This window comes from Tyto alba, unplaced genomic scaffold, assembly GCF_018691265.1.
Source record: "Tyto alba isolate M040663 unplaced genomic scaffold, T.alba_DEE_v4.0 Super-Scaffold_27, whole genome shotgun sequence".
In the NCBI taxonomy this organism is placed as follows: Eukaryota; Metazoa; Chordata; class Aves; order Strigiformes; family Tytonidae; genus Tyto; species Tyto alba.
The window spans coordinates 32,484,223-32,500,493 of record NW_024881301.1 but is presented as its reverse complement, the minus strand read 5'-3'; the positions used below and the strand labels follow the sequence as shown (position 1 = coordinate 32,500,493).

The 16,271-nt window shown below is 36.8% G+C and overlaps 2 protein-coding genes across 2 annotated transcripts in view; one reads left to right on the top strand and one right to left on the bottom strand.

Annotated features, from left to right (window-relative positions):
- LOC104359535 (zona pellucida binding protein) overlaps positions 1-5,559 on the bottom strand; it is a 32,410-nt gene extending 26,851 nt beyond the window's left edge. The window contains 2 exon segments of the mRNA XM_042797873.1: positions 4,697-4,902; positions 5,549-5,559. Of these exon segments, the coding sequence (XP_042653807.1) occupies positions 4,697-4,902; positions 5,549-5,559 (217 nt within the window).
- Positions 5,560-7,027: 1,468 nt separating this feature from the next.
- The window catches only part of SPATA48 (spermatogenesis associated 48), a 28,481-nt gene continuing 19,237 nt past the window's right edge, over positions 7,028-16,271 (top strand). The window contains 4 exon segments of the mRNA XM_032999343.2: positions 7,028-7,541; positions 14,327-14,415; positions 15,349-15,421; positions 16,073-16,209. Coding sequence (XP_032855234.2) covers positions 7,028-7,541; positions 14,327-14,415; positions 15,349-15,421; positions 16,073-16,209 — 813 coding nt within the window.

Below are 16,271 nucleotides of genomic sequence, written 5' to 3'. Positions count from 1 at the left end.
AAGTAAATCAAGGTAAATTAAAAGAACTGCCTGTACTTATCATTTCAGAATGTAAGCAGAGTATGCCGTTGTAAATACTCAGAAAGTAAGAAGAAATAAAACCTTGCTTGAGAAAAATAAAATAAACCAAGAGAAGATAATCATACAAGTAGGCTCATGTATGATGGATTTCTGTGATAAAGAGTTTAATTTACTTCGCAGTATTTCTTCACTATGTACCTCTTCCATGACTTTGAGGAGCAAAATTTTTCAAATAACTTAATTTCCCCCAAAGATCTCCTAAAAGGATTGGAGGAGTTATATTGAAAAACAAAATGGATTAAAATTTTCTCACTGGAATATTTATGTTAAGTCTTTTAGAATTCTGCTGCATTGGCAGAAACAAAACTCATTTTTCACTAAAATTCAGCTCCCAAAATAACATGATCAGATTCTCCATTGACAAAAAAACAGCATATGCTTTGATTTTAATAAAAGCATACTGATTTATAGCAAATTATAAATCCTACCTGAAGAACAGCCTGTTTTAAAATTCCTTCTGCCACTATTATCTGTCCATATGGTCCATAAATATTTAATAAACTGTCAAGTTGATTTATGTATCATAATAGGAAAGGAAAAACATAATCCACCAAAAGCAAATAAATTAATGAGAGAAAATCTGAAAACAACTTATATACAAAGTATTTAAAGTTTATCAAAAGACAACTGAAGAACTGCATCTAGAAAAGTTAAACATTGCAAACTGACAAAGTATGAGCAGATATACATAACTTTATGGGACGTTTAGGCACTTTTATTTTACATTGATTAATAATATTTTTTTACAATAATAACTTAAGCCCGAAGATGGAGCTGTTGAACTGTTTATTTAAAAATAAATAGAAAAAGTGGAAGCAATATAATTACTGAAGGAAGATAATGTAAAACTTCTGGAATTGTTTTTTTGTATCTTCAATGACATTGCACGCTAAATTTTGAGAAAGTCAGTTTAAATGCTCTTTCATGTGTACACACATTTCACTTGCATAGCAGTCATTTCAGTCAGTAAATGTTCCTGTCTGCATAGGAATTCCACCTCTTATACACTCTTTCTCTCACTTTCTACACTGCCTTTTAAATTTTTTTCAAGTCTTTTATCAGGTTTCCTGCTTGAATTTCTTTGCCCCTTAACATCCTCCTAATCACCTGGAATTTAAATGGCATTTCCTGCAGCAGTCTTTAGTACAAACGATCTTCTCATTCTCACTCTCTATTTTAAAACTACATATGGTCAGGTTAAAAAGATGTTTTTCATAGGGGAAAAAAAAAAAAAAAAAAAAAAAAAACAGGAAAAAAAGAAAAAGAAAGTATCAAGAGATTATTAAGTCCCTCAGAAAGAGCAGCAAAAAACAATAAAGGACAAGGAAACTGCTTAAACTGCATTTAAATATATTACTTCATCCCTTCAACCTGAACCAGCACTTAACAAGCAGTGGGAAAACCTGTTTCACTCATTTCTGAGAAAAAATAAATAAGATTTCTGAATTAATGCCCCAAATTAAGCCTTTTAAGCAGCACAATGCACTAGAAATATACAGGGTCTGATTCCTCATTGTCTTGTACTTCTTCTTACAGGTATAATAGAAGGTGTGAGCAACAGTTCCTTTTGCAGAAGACCACAGATGAAGAAAAATAGTTTTACATCACTATCAGACACATAGAAATCTGGGATAATTCATCCCCAAGTCCAGAGTGAGTCAAAGATTCCAGCTGCCTGAAGAGCCATTCCCAAAGACTGCAATTCAAGGGTACACTTGCCATATAAAGTATTTATGTTCCTTGAGGATTCATCAGGTGACTTTAAAATCTGATGGAGTTAAATTCAAAAGCTTTACTAATTTATGCCACCAGAACAGGCCAAAGATACTGCAGTGAGTTAAATTTAAGTGTAAAATGCTAACACCCTGTTTGACGCATTTAAAATCTACTTGCCAGATGTATAAATTCTACCCAAACACAGAGAAATTGAGCTCATGTATTTCTAAGGGGTTTTGCCTATAAGGGGAAGAGTCTCCATTCAAGATCAAAAGTAGCAGGTGGATTGTACCTGCACAGACAAACAACCCCTCCTGCTCCTCCCTGGTTGGAGGGAGATACAACAGTGCCAGGTAAAGAGGGGTCCCTTCCAACTTCTTGCCCAAAGGAGGGATTGGGGCAAGTTAATACTGACCAAATGAGCATTCCTTCCTATGTCCACTGAGTGGAAAGGGAATGCCATTCACCCACTTAAAGTTTCATATCAAGTATATTCTACTGTTTCATAAAATATTTTATTCTTAATCTTTTAGCATTAAAATGAGCATTACCATTACAAAATTAATCATCTTCACGGTAATAAATCAGAAAATTAAATTTGGCCTGAAAATTACAGTGACAGGGAACAGTTTAAAATGAGCCTTAAATAATTAAACAACCAATTTGTTAATTAATAAACCACTGTATTACTAGAATATTCAATTGGCATAGTTTCAATTTATTTCTTTAGAAATGAAAATTCCATGAAGCGATCAGAAAAGATTTAAGTTATGGTAATTTCTAAAAGTTTTTTCAAAGTAATTATGTTTTGAGATAATTTTTGTAAAGAGATTTCTGTGCCAAAAGAGTATATAAATAGCAACGTTACTTAAGTTATTTTTGCTCAATCATGTTAATAGTCAAGTGTTTTTCTATATCCAAGCATTTTAATTACAGCTGGCATTTCTAAACTGCCTATTGATGGTAAGTGCTGTGCAGAAATATTACCATTTCTATTACTAGTCATATGCAAGTCATATGTCACTCAGTTAAGTTTAACCCTTTTGACAAAAAGCCTGAAAGATATGAACTATATTGTTTTTCAAGTAAGCCTTCCTACCTCCTTTCTGACAAGGACATTACTAACCCATCTTGTAAGTTAAAAAGGAGACCTTTTTGCCTTACCATATAGTTTAAAAAGCTAAAGTTAAAAACTGTTGTATCTTTTCAGTAAGATGGAAACTTCCTTCAGGTGGGTCAGAAAAGTCAAATATAATTAAGACGTCTTAAGAAACATGCTCCATATTGTCCTCAAAAGTTTAATTATTCACTTAAAGAAAAACACATAAGCCAAAACTGTTAGCATCAGTAAACAGACAACAAAATGAAGAATCCTTAAAAAGTTTCATATTCTTTGCATCAGTCTGAACTTAGACTATATTAATAACACCCCAGTGCAGTAAAATTGAAGTGTCTCTTTTGGAATTGACAGCATCTATTATGCTTACTAAAGCCAAAGACAGAAGAAATACTATGATGTTTCAGTGAATATATGCTGAAATGCTGCACATAGCTTTGCCTTTTGTTTTGTCAAAGTGGAAGAATTTTGAACGTCACTTCTGATCTTGCTTCTGGAAAAGACCTTGACTTTCTCAAGCAATTGGTGAAACTCAGTCATAACCAGATCATGGAATAAAAAGGTCCAGCACCTATGCACACCAGTGTACAAATTAATCTAATTTAATACTATCAGAAAGCCTAAGTGATTTACTACGTTCAAGTTTCAAAGCCCCACTAGGAAGCAAAGACAGTCATTTCAGCCATCTCCAGTCTTAAGAGTTGAGAGGCTGTACAGCTGAAATTCCCAGTCAGTGGCAGCTGCAATTATGCACACAGTGGATACAAGATCAGCACCAGTACAGCAGAAATGTGACGTCTTGGTATCCGACCACGTAACTATTTCTGTACCTCAGAACCTTCAACAAAGGGATGCAGCTCTTTCAGCCGAGTACCAACGTTACCAGCTACTCGCCCACGGTGTTACACCCCCTCAGGCATGCAGCTTCTTGGGTACTCATGAAGGAGAGACACCCCTCTGCCCAGCACTCACTGTTCATTGTTGAGGAAAAAAAGATAACTCAGAAAATCCTTTAGTTTTCCTGCATGCATCTCCAATAATCCTTTAGTTTTCCTGCATGCGTCTCCACCTCCAGAAGTTTAATCCCACTGGTGGACATGGTGGGTGCACGTGGGAAAAGCACTGGCAGGTGTAAAACAAAACACACAGGGAAAAGCTGGATGTTAAAAGGGCACAGCTCCCATCTTACTGAACAGCACGCCCCAGTCAGCAACACGCACTTAAAACTACCAGGCTTCAAAGAGCATCATGCATGTAGCGACACACGTACCTGCTTTTGTAGGACAGTGCAAGTAAACGTGTGAGGACAAGGACAAAGGCACATGCAGGGAGCGAACCCAGAAAACCCTGCAAAATTCACACTCGATGCTCCAGGCAGGGCAGGGCTGGGAGATGGTGAGGTTTCAGAGCTGCCACCACCGCCTTCCCCAAGCTGCCTGCCCAAGGGGAAGGAGAGCTGCGGGGAAGGGGCAGCCGGTGGCTCGACCCCGCCGACCCGCACCTGCCCGAGGCCGTGGGCATTGCAGCCTTGCACCCCAGAGGAGGAAGAGGAGGAAGAGGAGGAAGAAGAGGAGGCAGCAGCCGTTGCCCTCTCCTGACCGCGTGGCAGCCATTAGCCGCCTCCAACGGCCACAGGGCACGCTGAGGCAAGGCCCGCTGAGGGCGAGCCCCTGAGGCCGACGCTTCGCCTCTGGCCTTCTCTGCCGTGACCCGCCTGGGGAAGTCAGCGGCGGGACTTTCCCAGCCCTGGGTGGGGGGGGGAAGGCTTTCACATCCTCAAACCCCAGGTAAACATCTGCTGCTGCAGCAGCTCCATCCCGAATTGTCCCACCGCCGCCGGGTGATACACAATGAATCCCAATCCATTCGCGCACCAGCAGGCCCGCACCTGCGCGCCAGGGGCATCGCCTTTGGAGCAGCCGGGCCTGCGGTGGTGCAGGCTGCGCCTGCGGGTGGCTGAAGGTGCTTCATGCTCAGCGCTGCTGTTCCTGAAAAAAAAAAAAAGGAGGAAGGAAGTTTCTATTGCAAAGCCCAAGAACTGCTGATCTAGACACTGCCATGAGCATTTACAAGCAGTGCTGTTAAGTCTTTATTGCGCTGCTACAGAAAGGCAATTAAGAAAGTGTCTGGAATCCCAGGACGTTTGCATGTTACTGTGGCATAAGAGTATTTCATTTGCAGTAGGGTAGAGAAAGGGCTTTTTGAAAGAAGGGGAGCGGGGATGAGTTATCTGGAAGCAAATGAAGTCTGGCAGGAAGATTTCACTGCATTGGAAGATTTGGTATCTTGTTACAGTGCCAGAGAAGAAAAAATAGCTGTTTATATCAAAAAAAAAACCAAAAAGACTGTTCCACAGGAATCCTGAAACAAAGTAAAAGGCAGACATCTAGTATAGAGGAGTAGTTTAGATATATGACCAGAGCTCATCCATGTGCTTCTTTAAAACACGGGTCACTTCTGAAAATTGACAGAAGAAATAATTTAACCTTACTTGGCAAATTTACTTCCCAGGATAATCTGGATGGAATCCCTGTCAACAAAATCCAAGATAAAGCTTTAATTGCATTTCACTCTGCTAAATGAATTCAACAAAACATGAGCAATCCTTGTAATGTCTTCCATCCTATGCCTTACCTGGATCCCATGTCTTTGCATCTCCTGCCATCTCTTTCTAAAGCTTTCCAGGAGAAGGTAAGCAGAGGGGGAAAGGGTCAGTCTGCAACACTAGATGTTATTTTTAGTGTAAAACTGTTTATATTTAGTATGGAGGTTGCTGAGTGTCACTAAATATAGACACCAGTATGGAATTTTAAAGGCTTGTTACTGGTGGAAGTAAAACTTTTGAAGTATCTTTTCACTAACTTGAATGTATAAGCTTGATAGAAAGTGGACACAAGATGTGTCAGACAAAGAATTCTGTGTTTTCATAGTGTTGGCTTAGCCTTAGAATGCTGGTTCTGCAAATACAAAGTTCTTAGCTGTCACTTTTTACCTATTTTAGTTCTTGTGACTTTGGCTTAATAAAGAGGGAAGATTTAGTTAGTTAGTTAATTATCTATTTTTCTGCTTCATCAGCAAAATGCTCCAAGAAAACCCCAACATGATTCTGCATTATGGAACACATTAGGCCCATTTCTCATTTCAAGAACAAGTTAGGAATTCAGGGAAGATACATCTGTGTGAGACTAACATAAATGAAAGAATGATTGGATGCTGTGCCCTAATTTTTCCTGACAAAGCCACAAAATAAAAGCCCCCATAGTGTGAATTGAGCTGTCCAAATAAATGTAGTTTAATTTTTCCAAACTACCGGATCGTTGCAGAGGAAACTGAATTCATGCAGACAGGACCTCTGTAAATCAGACTGCTTTTGTTTAAATTGCTAAATGAATACCACTGAGTTTGGGATTAGGAAATGAGTGCTGCATATTCTGAGCTGAAACATTAATGGATTTGCCAGCCTGGTAGAAGAAATGGCAAAATTCTGGAGGTAATTCAGCTGCATGGAAAACTGATGTCAATGTGATTTACATATTCCAAGAAGTAATTATAAGTTTTCTGAATTTGCATTTATCTGTGGTTGTGTTTGATATATGTTGTTTGCATTAAATCTGTGTTTCAAATTAATTCATATTTGTGATCTAGATACCAACAGAATATCTTATTTTAAAACACTTAAATGAAAACACCATATAATTCTTAATAAGACTGAAAACTTTTCAATTTTGTCTCTACTAGATGAATAAATACTTTGTAGTGCCATTTCAAGTTACTATGTGTATCCCCCCTGAAGGGCTGGATTACTGTGTTACGCATGAACCACATTTCAGACCAGGAGACTTTTCATTGTGAGGTGGTTTCCATCATTACCACGCAACAAAAAACCTCATTCAATCGCTCTGTTCTTTTTGTACCATACTTGATAAATCTCTTTTCAGGAAAGAATTCACTACTTAAACCACAGCCTTGCTCTTCATGGTTTCTATGCACTGATCTTCTGGAGGATGACCTCTAGTTTTACTGTGGTTTGTTGGCTAGGACTTCGGAAACTTGGAGAAAAGGGAGCAAGTGGAGTCTTTTAAGTTTACTGCCACATAAGGATGACAGAAGAGAATGACTGTGGTTTCCCATGGAGCTGAAAAGCAGGCAAGTGCTTTTGAAATTTCTGCCTTGCCAGTTGAACCAGTTCACAAGATGGATCACCAACAGTATCAAAGTCTGTTAAAAAAGATGTGCATGCCTGTTGTGAGAGGTCCTGAGAACAGACATGTCTTTGCCAGCTTTGAAGAGAAAACCAGTAATTATTTCCTTAAATTAAATCCATTCACCTCTCCAGTAGGGCCAAATTACCCTTTATTCCCACACTGGGATGTTGTGCCTTTAGTAGATCCCTGCTCAGGTTTTGTGAGTCCAGGAGCAGATGCTGACCTGCAGCCCAATGTTGGAAGAACTATGGAATCCCCAGTAGACTACAGTGATGTGAAACCTCACCAGCAGGTCCATATCACAGGAAAGAGAGGCCAGCCTGCCCACAGGAGGCAGATGATCCTCCTGGAGAAAACCAACCAGGACACAAGGTGGAACTCTGGGGCTGTGTAAGCTGCTCCTGTCAGGACACAATTCAGAGGTAAAGCAAACTACTATTTTTATTCTTAATCACCAAAGAAATTGGTGATACTTAACAAATAAAATTAGTTTCAGAACTCTATCCCCCCCAAGATGAAAGAACAAGCTTATAAAATACATTTGCCTTGGATATTTGAACTGAATATAACAACTGCAGTAGAACATTTGTATGAGTCATTGTCCCTGCTCTAGCAAAGACATACCAGTCAGAAAATTCTAATGAGCCTTCTAATGAAAAAAAAAAAAATTCTTTGAAGGTAAATAATGTTTTTAAAAAATCTGTTTATATAAATTGTGAAGTTATATACAAAAGTTCTAATGAGAACTTCTTTTAATGTAAACCAAAATAAAAAATCACTCCAGAGTCAGGAAATCCCCTGGATATTTCTCTGTCTTTTAGTATTTCCAGACAAGCTGCAGTGCAGTGCATTTAAAGACCTATTGCAGTGTCTAGTTGATAGGAGAACAGCAGTTCTTTAAGACTACCATCACGTGTTGATCAAAGTATATATTACCGTCTTATTTTATATCAACCACATAAAGTTGGGTCTGATCATTTTGTATTGATTACAGCTTCAAAATGGAAATTCATTCTTTTTAACATGAAGCAAAATTGGGTTACTGGTTACTATTCAGAATTTTGTAATGAAAACTCTGGAAAGCAGAAATATCTGCCCAGGACTTCTAAAGGCAGATATATTTAGCAATAAGCAATATGGTTGAATTTTTATAAAGATTAAGCTAATTCCAACAATTTTCATAGATAAATCTTCATTACAGCTAGAACAAAATTTTATGGGTACTCAGGCAACATGCGTGTAGATGAAGGGAGGCATTTTTTAGAACATGGTAAAGAAATGTAAATAAACTCCTTGTTCCATTTTAATATACAGAGATCATATTCTCACTTCACAATTAGCTGTACTTTATCCATGTTACTGTCACCATAAAGTCTCTACATCCTATAATTTCAGGCAGTGTTTTTGGTTCCTTGTTTCTGGCTTTGAACTTTGCATTTTTAATCACTTTAAGCTTACTGCAGTCATATAACAACCCTAAAGAACCCAAGAAACCACAAGGGATAAAAAAATGGACTACATAATTTTCCTTTTTTTTTTTTCTGATAACATTTTTCATATAACTCTCACTCTTATTTCTCAGTTACTGTGTTCTGCATTTACATATGAAATTAGATCTCAGACATCAGTCAGAACTGATCAGCTTTTTTTTCTGAAAACCTCTGGAAAAGTGAAGGGGAAAGAGGATTTGAACATACAATTCTGACCATTAATTTTTCCAGTGCTGAGAAAAGCAGACAAAGGCAGAGATACAGATACTCTGGCAGATAGAGACACCTGAAATAAACACAAAATCTGAAACAATGTCATCAAGTCCAAAAAAGTGGTCTGAAATGGACAGTATCTCCAGAAAGCAGATAGAAACTGTCTTGGTGGCTTTTTGGTGCTTTTTCATTGGGTAAAGTTCACTATTAGAGTGAAATACTGACTCCACTGAATCTGTCAGAAAAAGTCAAGTTTAACTCAGGGACAAACCTTGGAACAGATATAGTCCAGCATGAATTTCTTAAGGAAGGCTGTGTAAATGTTCTTTCCAAACCTAGTCTTCATTCACAAGTTTTCCTGTGATACTGAGGTATTAACTACAAATGTGTAAATATAGATATCAAAAGTAGTTGAGTTTTAATCTACTATTTTTAATGAAACTGCATAAACAAATTCCAGATTTCAGCTATATGATTCAGAACCAACTGAATCATATACCAACTACCAACCCCCAGGCACATGATGTAATGAAAGTTGCTAAACTTTCTAGATATCAGTCCCAAGACATTCCACAGCTAAGTTCTAAGTTGTTTGGGGAAGTTGTGCTGAAAGAGATCAGTCAGACATTTTACAAGCAAATTCTACAGTCACTTTCTCCACTGTGTCAGGTATGAATGGGAAAGAAAAAAAAAAAAAAAAAAGGCAGAGACAGAAGCAGCCTTTGAGATGGATAAGCTGAGTTATATAAAACATCTGCAGTAGACAGGAGGTTCACTGTTGTAAGAAGATACAGTGCTGTGCCTTTGGCAGTCAACAGTATTATTTTGAACTTCCCCAGCAATCTTCTGCATCTACTGAGCAAAGCAAGTTTATTGAACTTCTGTGTTGAGAGGTTCTGTGACAGCAAAGGTGAGAAGCTGACGAAGAGGGTTGTTGTAAGACTGGAGAATCAGAGCCTGACAGAGAAGGGAGACAGCTGAAGAGCTATTCATCATGTATCCTTGCTTGATATAGGGAAGGTACTCAGTGCTAGCAGATGAGGTCTTTAGGAAGTTGATAGAGTCTATAGAGTTCCCTTCTCTCACTCACATGACAACAGAATTTTGTAAGCTTTTCTCTGTGGTCTCAAGTTTCTTTCAGTGTTTAGGAGGACCTCAGAATTTGACTGTGCAGGTATATTTGTACCTGGAAACCTGATGAAAAAGCCTTCATATCCAGCTTGTAATTATTACTGTATTTTGTGTGGCTTAACACAGAGATGAGCATGGGGATTGCAGAAGGAACAAGGGTATTTGATAAGTGTGATAAGGAGCAAAGATGACTTCTTGCCCCTACTAGAAGCTGACACATCTGTAGACACAGTTTACTTCAAAAACTGGGAAATGGGAAATACTATTGAGTTTACCTATAGACTTGATAGTAACCCTTTTCTATAAGAAATAAGCAGTTAACTCATGCTACTACTAGAGTGGCCATATTTGATTTTGTCCAAAAGTCCAAGTAGTCCAGTATTCCATCGAAGACTGTGGATAGTTAACAAAGAATGTCACCATACTTCCTCTGCATATTTTACTATCATGCAATGATTTGTTGACCAGGGTTTCATGACCAGGTGATGTTAATTTTGTAATTAGTAGTCATGGATTTGTAGATTTGCCTTCATGAATATATCCATTTGCTTTTTGAACCCATTACTTGACTTTCAACCCTCTATTTCCAGGTAACTTTTGAATATGTTAAGTAACAAAGTCCTAAACCCAAATGGGTTACCTCCAGGTCTCTCTACCAGTGATATCCATTCACCTGGAAAATTTATCATTTACCTGTTCCCTCCTTCTCTGACCTTCTAATCAATTATTTATCCATGTGAAGATATTATCTTTATTCCATTGTTACTTTCAGAGGCTCTGTTGAAGAATTTTATGCAGAACTTGTTAAAATAATTGTAGTTGCATTATACTAATTTCCCAATGGCCTTTGTATAGGAAGAGTTCTCTTCCTAGTGCTTCCCCTCCTGAAGCAAGAAGCATTTTCTCCAGAGTAATCATTACTCTGGAGAAGTAATTATCCAGGGGTAATCCAGGGTTAAGCAGCACATTGGGTATGAGACATATCAAGGTAGGATACCAGCCTCTCCTGCTGTTTGAATAATGATAGAAAATGACTGTAGGCAATGCTGGTGCAGTCCCAGTTTGTAACATAGGTACTTACTGAGATAAAACCTTTTACCTGCCTGCAGAAAGAGAAGAAAGGTTAGTCAGAGGAGACAATATGTAAAGCCAAGAGAAAAAAAAAAAAAAGTGTAACTTGAAAAACATCAAATTAACAATTCAAGGACACTCATAAATAACATGCATAGCTCATAGCTATTGTAGCATATACACAAAATCAACTAAGAATGAAAAATGGCCTACAGTAGGCTCAAGAATATCTGTGCTATTAAATAATTACCCATAACACAATGAATTGTGTAATAGCATGTTGCCTAATAAGCTAGCAGGTCATCTGGAAATAATGCATAAAAAGTCAGAATAATCTCTTGAGGGCTGAGTGCCATGGAATAAAACAACTGTGATTTCACTAAGGATTTGATTATTTATCTTCTCTACAAGTATTTCGCTGTGCATTTGTTTTTCACTTGCCCAAAAGCAGAGTGATGCTTTGTTTATTCAACAACCTTTTTCTTTCTCTATTACTTCTTTTGTCATGCATGACTTTCTAATATAAAATATTAAATAATTAATCAAATGCATGATTAAAACACGTAACTAAAATTATATTAGCTTCTAATATAAGCATTTATGCTTACTTATAATTAGTTTTCAGGGGATGATTTGTAGCCTTTTCTTTCAAAAGAGTAAAAGAGAGAGAAGTAATATTAATGGGTTATATTTATTTTCTATATATAAAGAGAAGTAGAATAAATAACCAAAGAACTAAGCAAAAGAATCTGGAAGAGTTACCTGTAAACTTTTGATTTGGCATTATTATCTCCTGCTGGGTCCACTGAAGTCAATATTCCTTCTGATTTTAACATATAAGAGGTCAAAAACAGTGCACAGTTTTTGAACGACAGTGAGGTGCAGTGAAGCTTGTGAGACTGCTGGTTTTGTGAAACCTCTCTGCATTTTTCTTTATGCGGTGACATAAGAATCTCACCTTTTCCTTGAAAAACAAAACAAAAAGGTGCTCTGGCTTTCATGGTTTCTGAGAAACAGCTTAGAAATACGAATGAGTACATCTTCAGTTTCTGACTCAGAATCCAAACCAGAAATTCCCTAAATTCATTATTTGTCACTGAATCCGGCTTTGTCAGATTAGGAGACTGGTTTAAATAATAAACTGAAACTGACAGTATCATTAAACTTGTCATTAGTTAAAACTGACAAAGCCAGGACACTGAGTTCCCAACTTGGACAAGAACAGATCATGGCATTTTCAATCCTGTAGATGGAGCAAATCAGTAGAGGCAATGAAACCTTCAGAAAGTTGACCCCAAAAAAAAAAAAAATGTTAGAAGATTGATCTTGCCAGCGGTAGGACAATAGTGTCTAGAAGGCAAGTTACGGTGTGTAGTGTAGGAGCAGAGGTCCCTAGAAATTCATATATACAACTATCAAAGCAAATGTAAAATGATATACATGTCCTCCTAAGGACATTGTAGCTGGCAGGAGTGTTTTACAAACACAACACAAGGAATAACAGTTGCAACCTGTAACTCTTTAATCAATGGACCAGAGGAAGACTATTTTTATGGAATTACTAAAACATGTGAATGGATATATTTGAGCCATCTACATTTTTATTGTAGAGGGCACTAGGACATGCATACCTATTAAGTAATTACAATATTTCAGACATAAAATTTAATGGAAACATTCCTGTGAGTACAAGTCGTGTATCTGCAGATAGTATTTAAAGTTTACACAAAGCTGCGGCAATGATGATGCAGCGACCATGTTTACTGCAAGCATGTTACCTGTCTAAGAGACACTTTCCAAAATAATTGTTTTAACTGGAGAGTGATTCCATTTGAAAACTCTTCACAGTGTGAAGATTCACAAATTCTGTCAAGATTTTCAAAAGCAGCAACTTAAAGTAATAACACACTGTGCAAAAAGCTCTTTTAAAAAACAGATCATATTATTTCAGTATCTGCATATAGCATCAGGATACTAAATTTGGGGTTTTTTACTGAAAGCTGTGATTGTCTTTTACACTTTGTCAGAGTGATTAGTTCTGCAAGAACTAATTTTGCATTTTGCACAGTGGTTTTCAGTTTCTAGTCTTCAAACTGTTTTCTCCAAAGTATACCTAAAATTTCTACAAATAACTAGGAAAAGTAACTCTATTATGAGTTAGCTTAAATTTGTTACATAAAGGTCTTTATATGCATTGGAGGTCTTTAGGGGTCTGGAAGTAAAAGGCAGATTGAAAACTACTTAAATAGTATATTCTTAATACTAAATAATGTTTTCCAGTGTTCATAGAGAGAATAGTGGGGGGGCTATATGGCTGCCTACCCCTTTTACTACAGTATAACAAAGTATATTTAGAAATACATCTTTCCCAAAGTCACCAAAAACATTATGCTAGTTAATGGCACAGCAGTTTGAATGATATTCTCGTACATATCCATTACCTTACTTACGGGATTATTTTGTGGGTTTTATCCTGATTCTCTAAAGAGACAGATTGTTTCCATTCGTCTTGTTTATTTATCTGTTGGTTCTCCTAATAACTTTTAAGCCCATTGGCCAATTTCTGCCAAATTTGATGGATATATAAACATCTCAAGGATAGTCTCATTCCTGAAAGATTTTTGAAGATTGAAGTCTGGGGAGAGGAAAGACATAAATGAGTGTTCCTCTCAAGGGAGCTGAAACTTGGGCATTATAACATCTTTCTATTTGGCAGCAGCTCACTTGGTTACCAACATGTGTGTACTAGCTCACCAGTCAGCACATATGTGACTCTACAGTAACTGCAGGATATAACCTCTTGGTGGGTAAGCATGATTTACAGGACCTGGTCAGAGAGAGCTCAAATTATTGGAATGTGAAGTTGGGAGAATGAGAGAGAAATATCTTTAAAATCAGCCACCTATTTCTTATGGAATAGATTATTTATTGCTTTCAGATTTGGCAAAAATTATGTAACTGTAGAAATGCAATATGTAGTTACTAGTTTGGGTTGCATTAGCAAGCTTTTATTATTCTATTTGATAATTTGGATACTTTCCTTTGTACAGTTAGTGCTGTATGTGACAAAATGTGAAGTAGGCCAAACCACACCAAGGTATGTTGTGATATTGTTTATCACTTACTTTCATCTTCCATGTAATTTAATGTATTTTTGTGGAAGTTTGTAATTCAGAGTGGTAACAGGTAGCTGAACACTGGTGCATCAATTTCAATGGGAAGCCATAAATTGTTTTCATCCAGTTTAAAACAATCAGGATTGCTACAAATTGATTAACACAATAGAAAGCTCTTTCTTTGAGGTTGGAGAACTGCAGTGAAAGTTGCTTCTGCTCTACCTGAGCAAAACCATATTTTGGCATTTTGTATGGGTCCTGATCCCAAGACAAGTGTCTGGTACTCTTCTTGTAATGACAGAAAACGTATTTAAATCATTTTGTTTCTAGTCTGCTTTCCATTCAGCATACTTTGGCAGTGATTACAGTAGTGTAGTGACTTTTTAATTTCTTTAATTATATTGAAATAAGTGCTGTATTTCTGGTAACTGTATGTTAGTATGACCAGATTTTAATGGTGTCTATTGCTTCAATAATTCTAATTTTTTGTACTGTTACTCTGATGAACACATTTAGACTGTAATGTGATACTGATATGTGTAACTGGAGATGGAGCTTGAGGAAAAATATCAGAATCTACAAAAGATACCAAACCTCATATGCAGTATGAATACTCATATATTTAGTACTTAGGTACTGCCTTATTTGGTGCAAGTCACCCAAATAAGTAAATTTAAAAAATCAATGATTCTGTAGCACAAGTCTAATTAAGTCTTTCCCATACAGAAAATGTGATGGTATCCTTCATCCTTCCACACTGATGGGACTATTCAAAGTCCTTAAAGTGTTGCACATACTTAAATAGTTCTTTAAGTTGGACACCTTTTGTAGCAGTGAGCATCATACAAATATGTCAGGCATATGTGAGGGACTGCAAAGTGTGTTTGCTTTGTCATATTATAAATAATATAACAAATGTAAAGCTACATTCCTGAGGAGTAGAGAGGCAAGGACATTCTATTATTTTTTAAACTTGCATTCACTATATTATGTTTTCTTTCCTAAGTAAAACTCTTGAAAAATAGATCCATTCTTGATCTCCAGTGCTGGCTGGTGAACTATGTGAAATTGCATGCTTCACATTCTGATGCAAAAGAAGATAGTAATTAGGAAAATTCAGATACATACACTTCACTCTTTAAACAAGCAATCATGGTATCATATATATCGATAGCATTGCTTTCTGCCAGGTAGTCTATTTCTCTTAGGAATCAAGTGATTCTTCTGCAAGGTGTATAGAAGAAAAAGCAAGGGATTATTTCTGCAAGTAAAATACTAAAAGTGAGACACTGTTTCTTTTAAAAATAGTTCTTGCTTGTGCTTTTCTTAATTTTTTCATCTTCTTTTTGCTACTATGCACCTTTAGGTAGCAGGACAGGCCAGACTACAAACAATTTTTCTATCACTCAGAACTCCTGTTTTTTTAACAGCATTTAGCATAGGACTCATCTCATGAACTTTAGCTATATGAAAGCTTGCATCCGGTCTGTGCCTTTCATCTCCACTTCCTCTATAGGCAGTGAAAAGAGTTTCCAAAAAGGCATTCTGTACATCTGTCTTCAATGCCTGTCACAGGCATGATATGACTGATGCGTAATCTCTATTTACGTCTTGTCTCACTTAACTGATTATTTGAATTTAGACAAAATAAATCCCATCATCACTGTAAGCTTATTGGAAGATAAGTTACCTCTTCCAATTAGTGACTGAGACAGTTTTAAAGAAGATAAGCCTGTGAAACTGTACCATAACTACTTGTTCTCCAACAATCAACATATAATTCCAGGCTTTTCATTTCCCTTTAAACTATACACCTTTGTTATTTACTACATCCTTCTTTGTCACGTAATTCTTTATTATCTATCTACTGATGTCATTCACTAATCATTATACAGGAACTTTTTTCTCTTCTTTTTTGTTGTCGATCCAGAGCTTATAAAGAAGTTCCTTGAGAAAATATGTTACCTTCCAAAATCCAGCCTCCAGAATCAACAGTGGAAGTGTTGGATGATCCTGCTTTCCAGTATTTCACAAAAAGGAGATACAATACTGAACCTGAAATAAGCCAAGTCAGTGAACAATTTCTTGCCAACTAGCTTTGTGTTTTGCTAATGAAATGTAGCTTAAAATT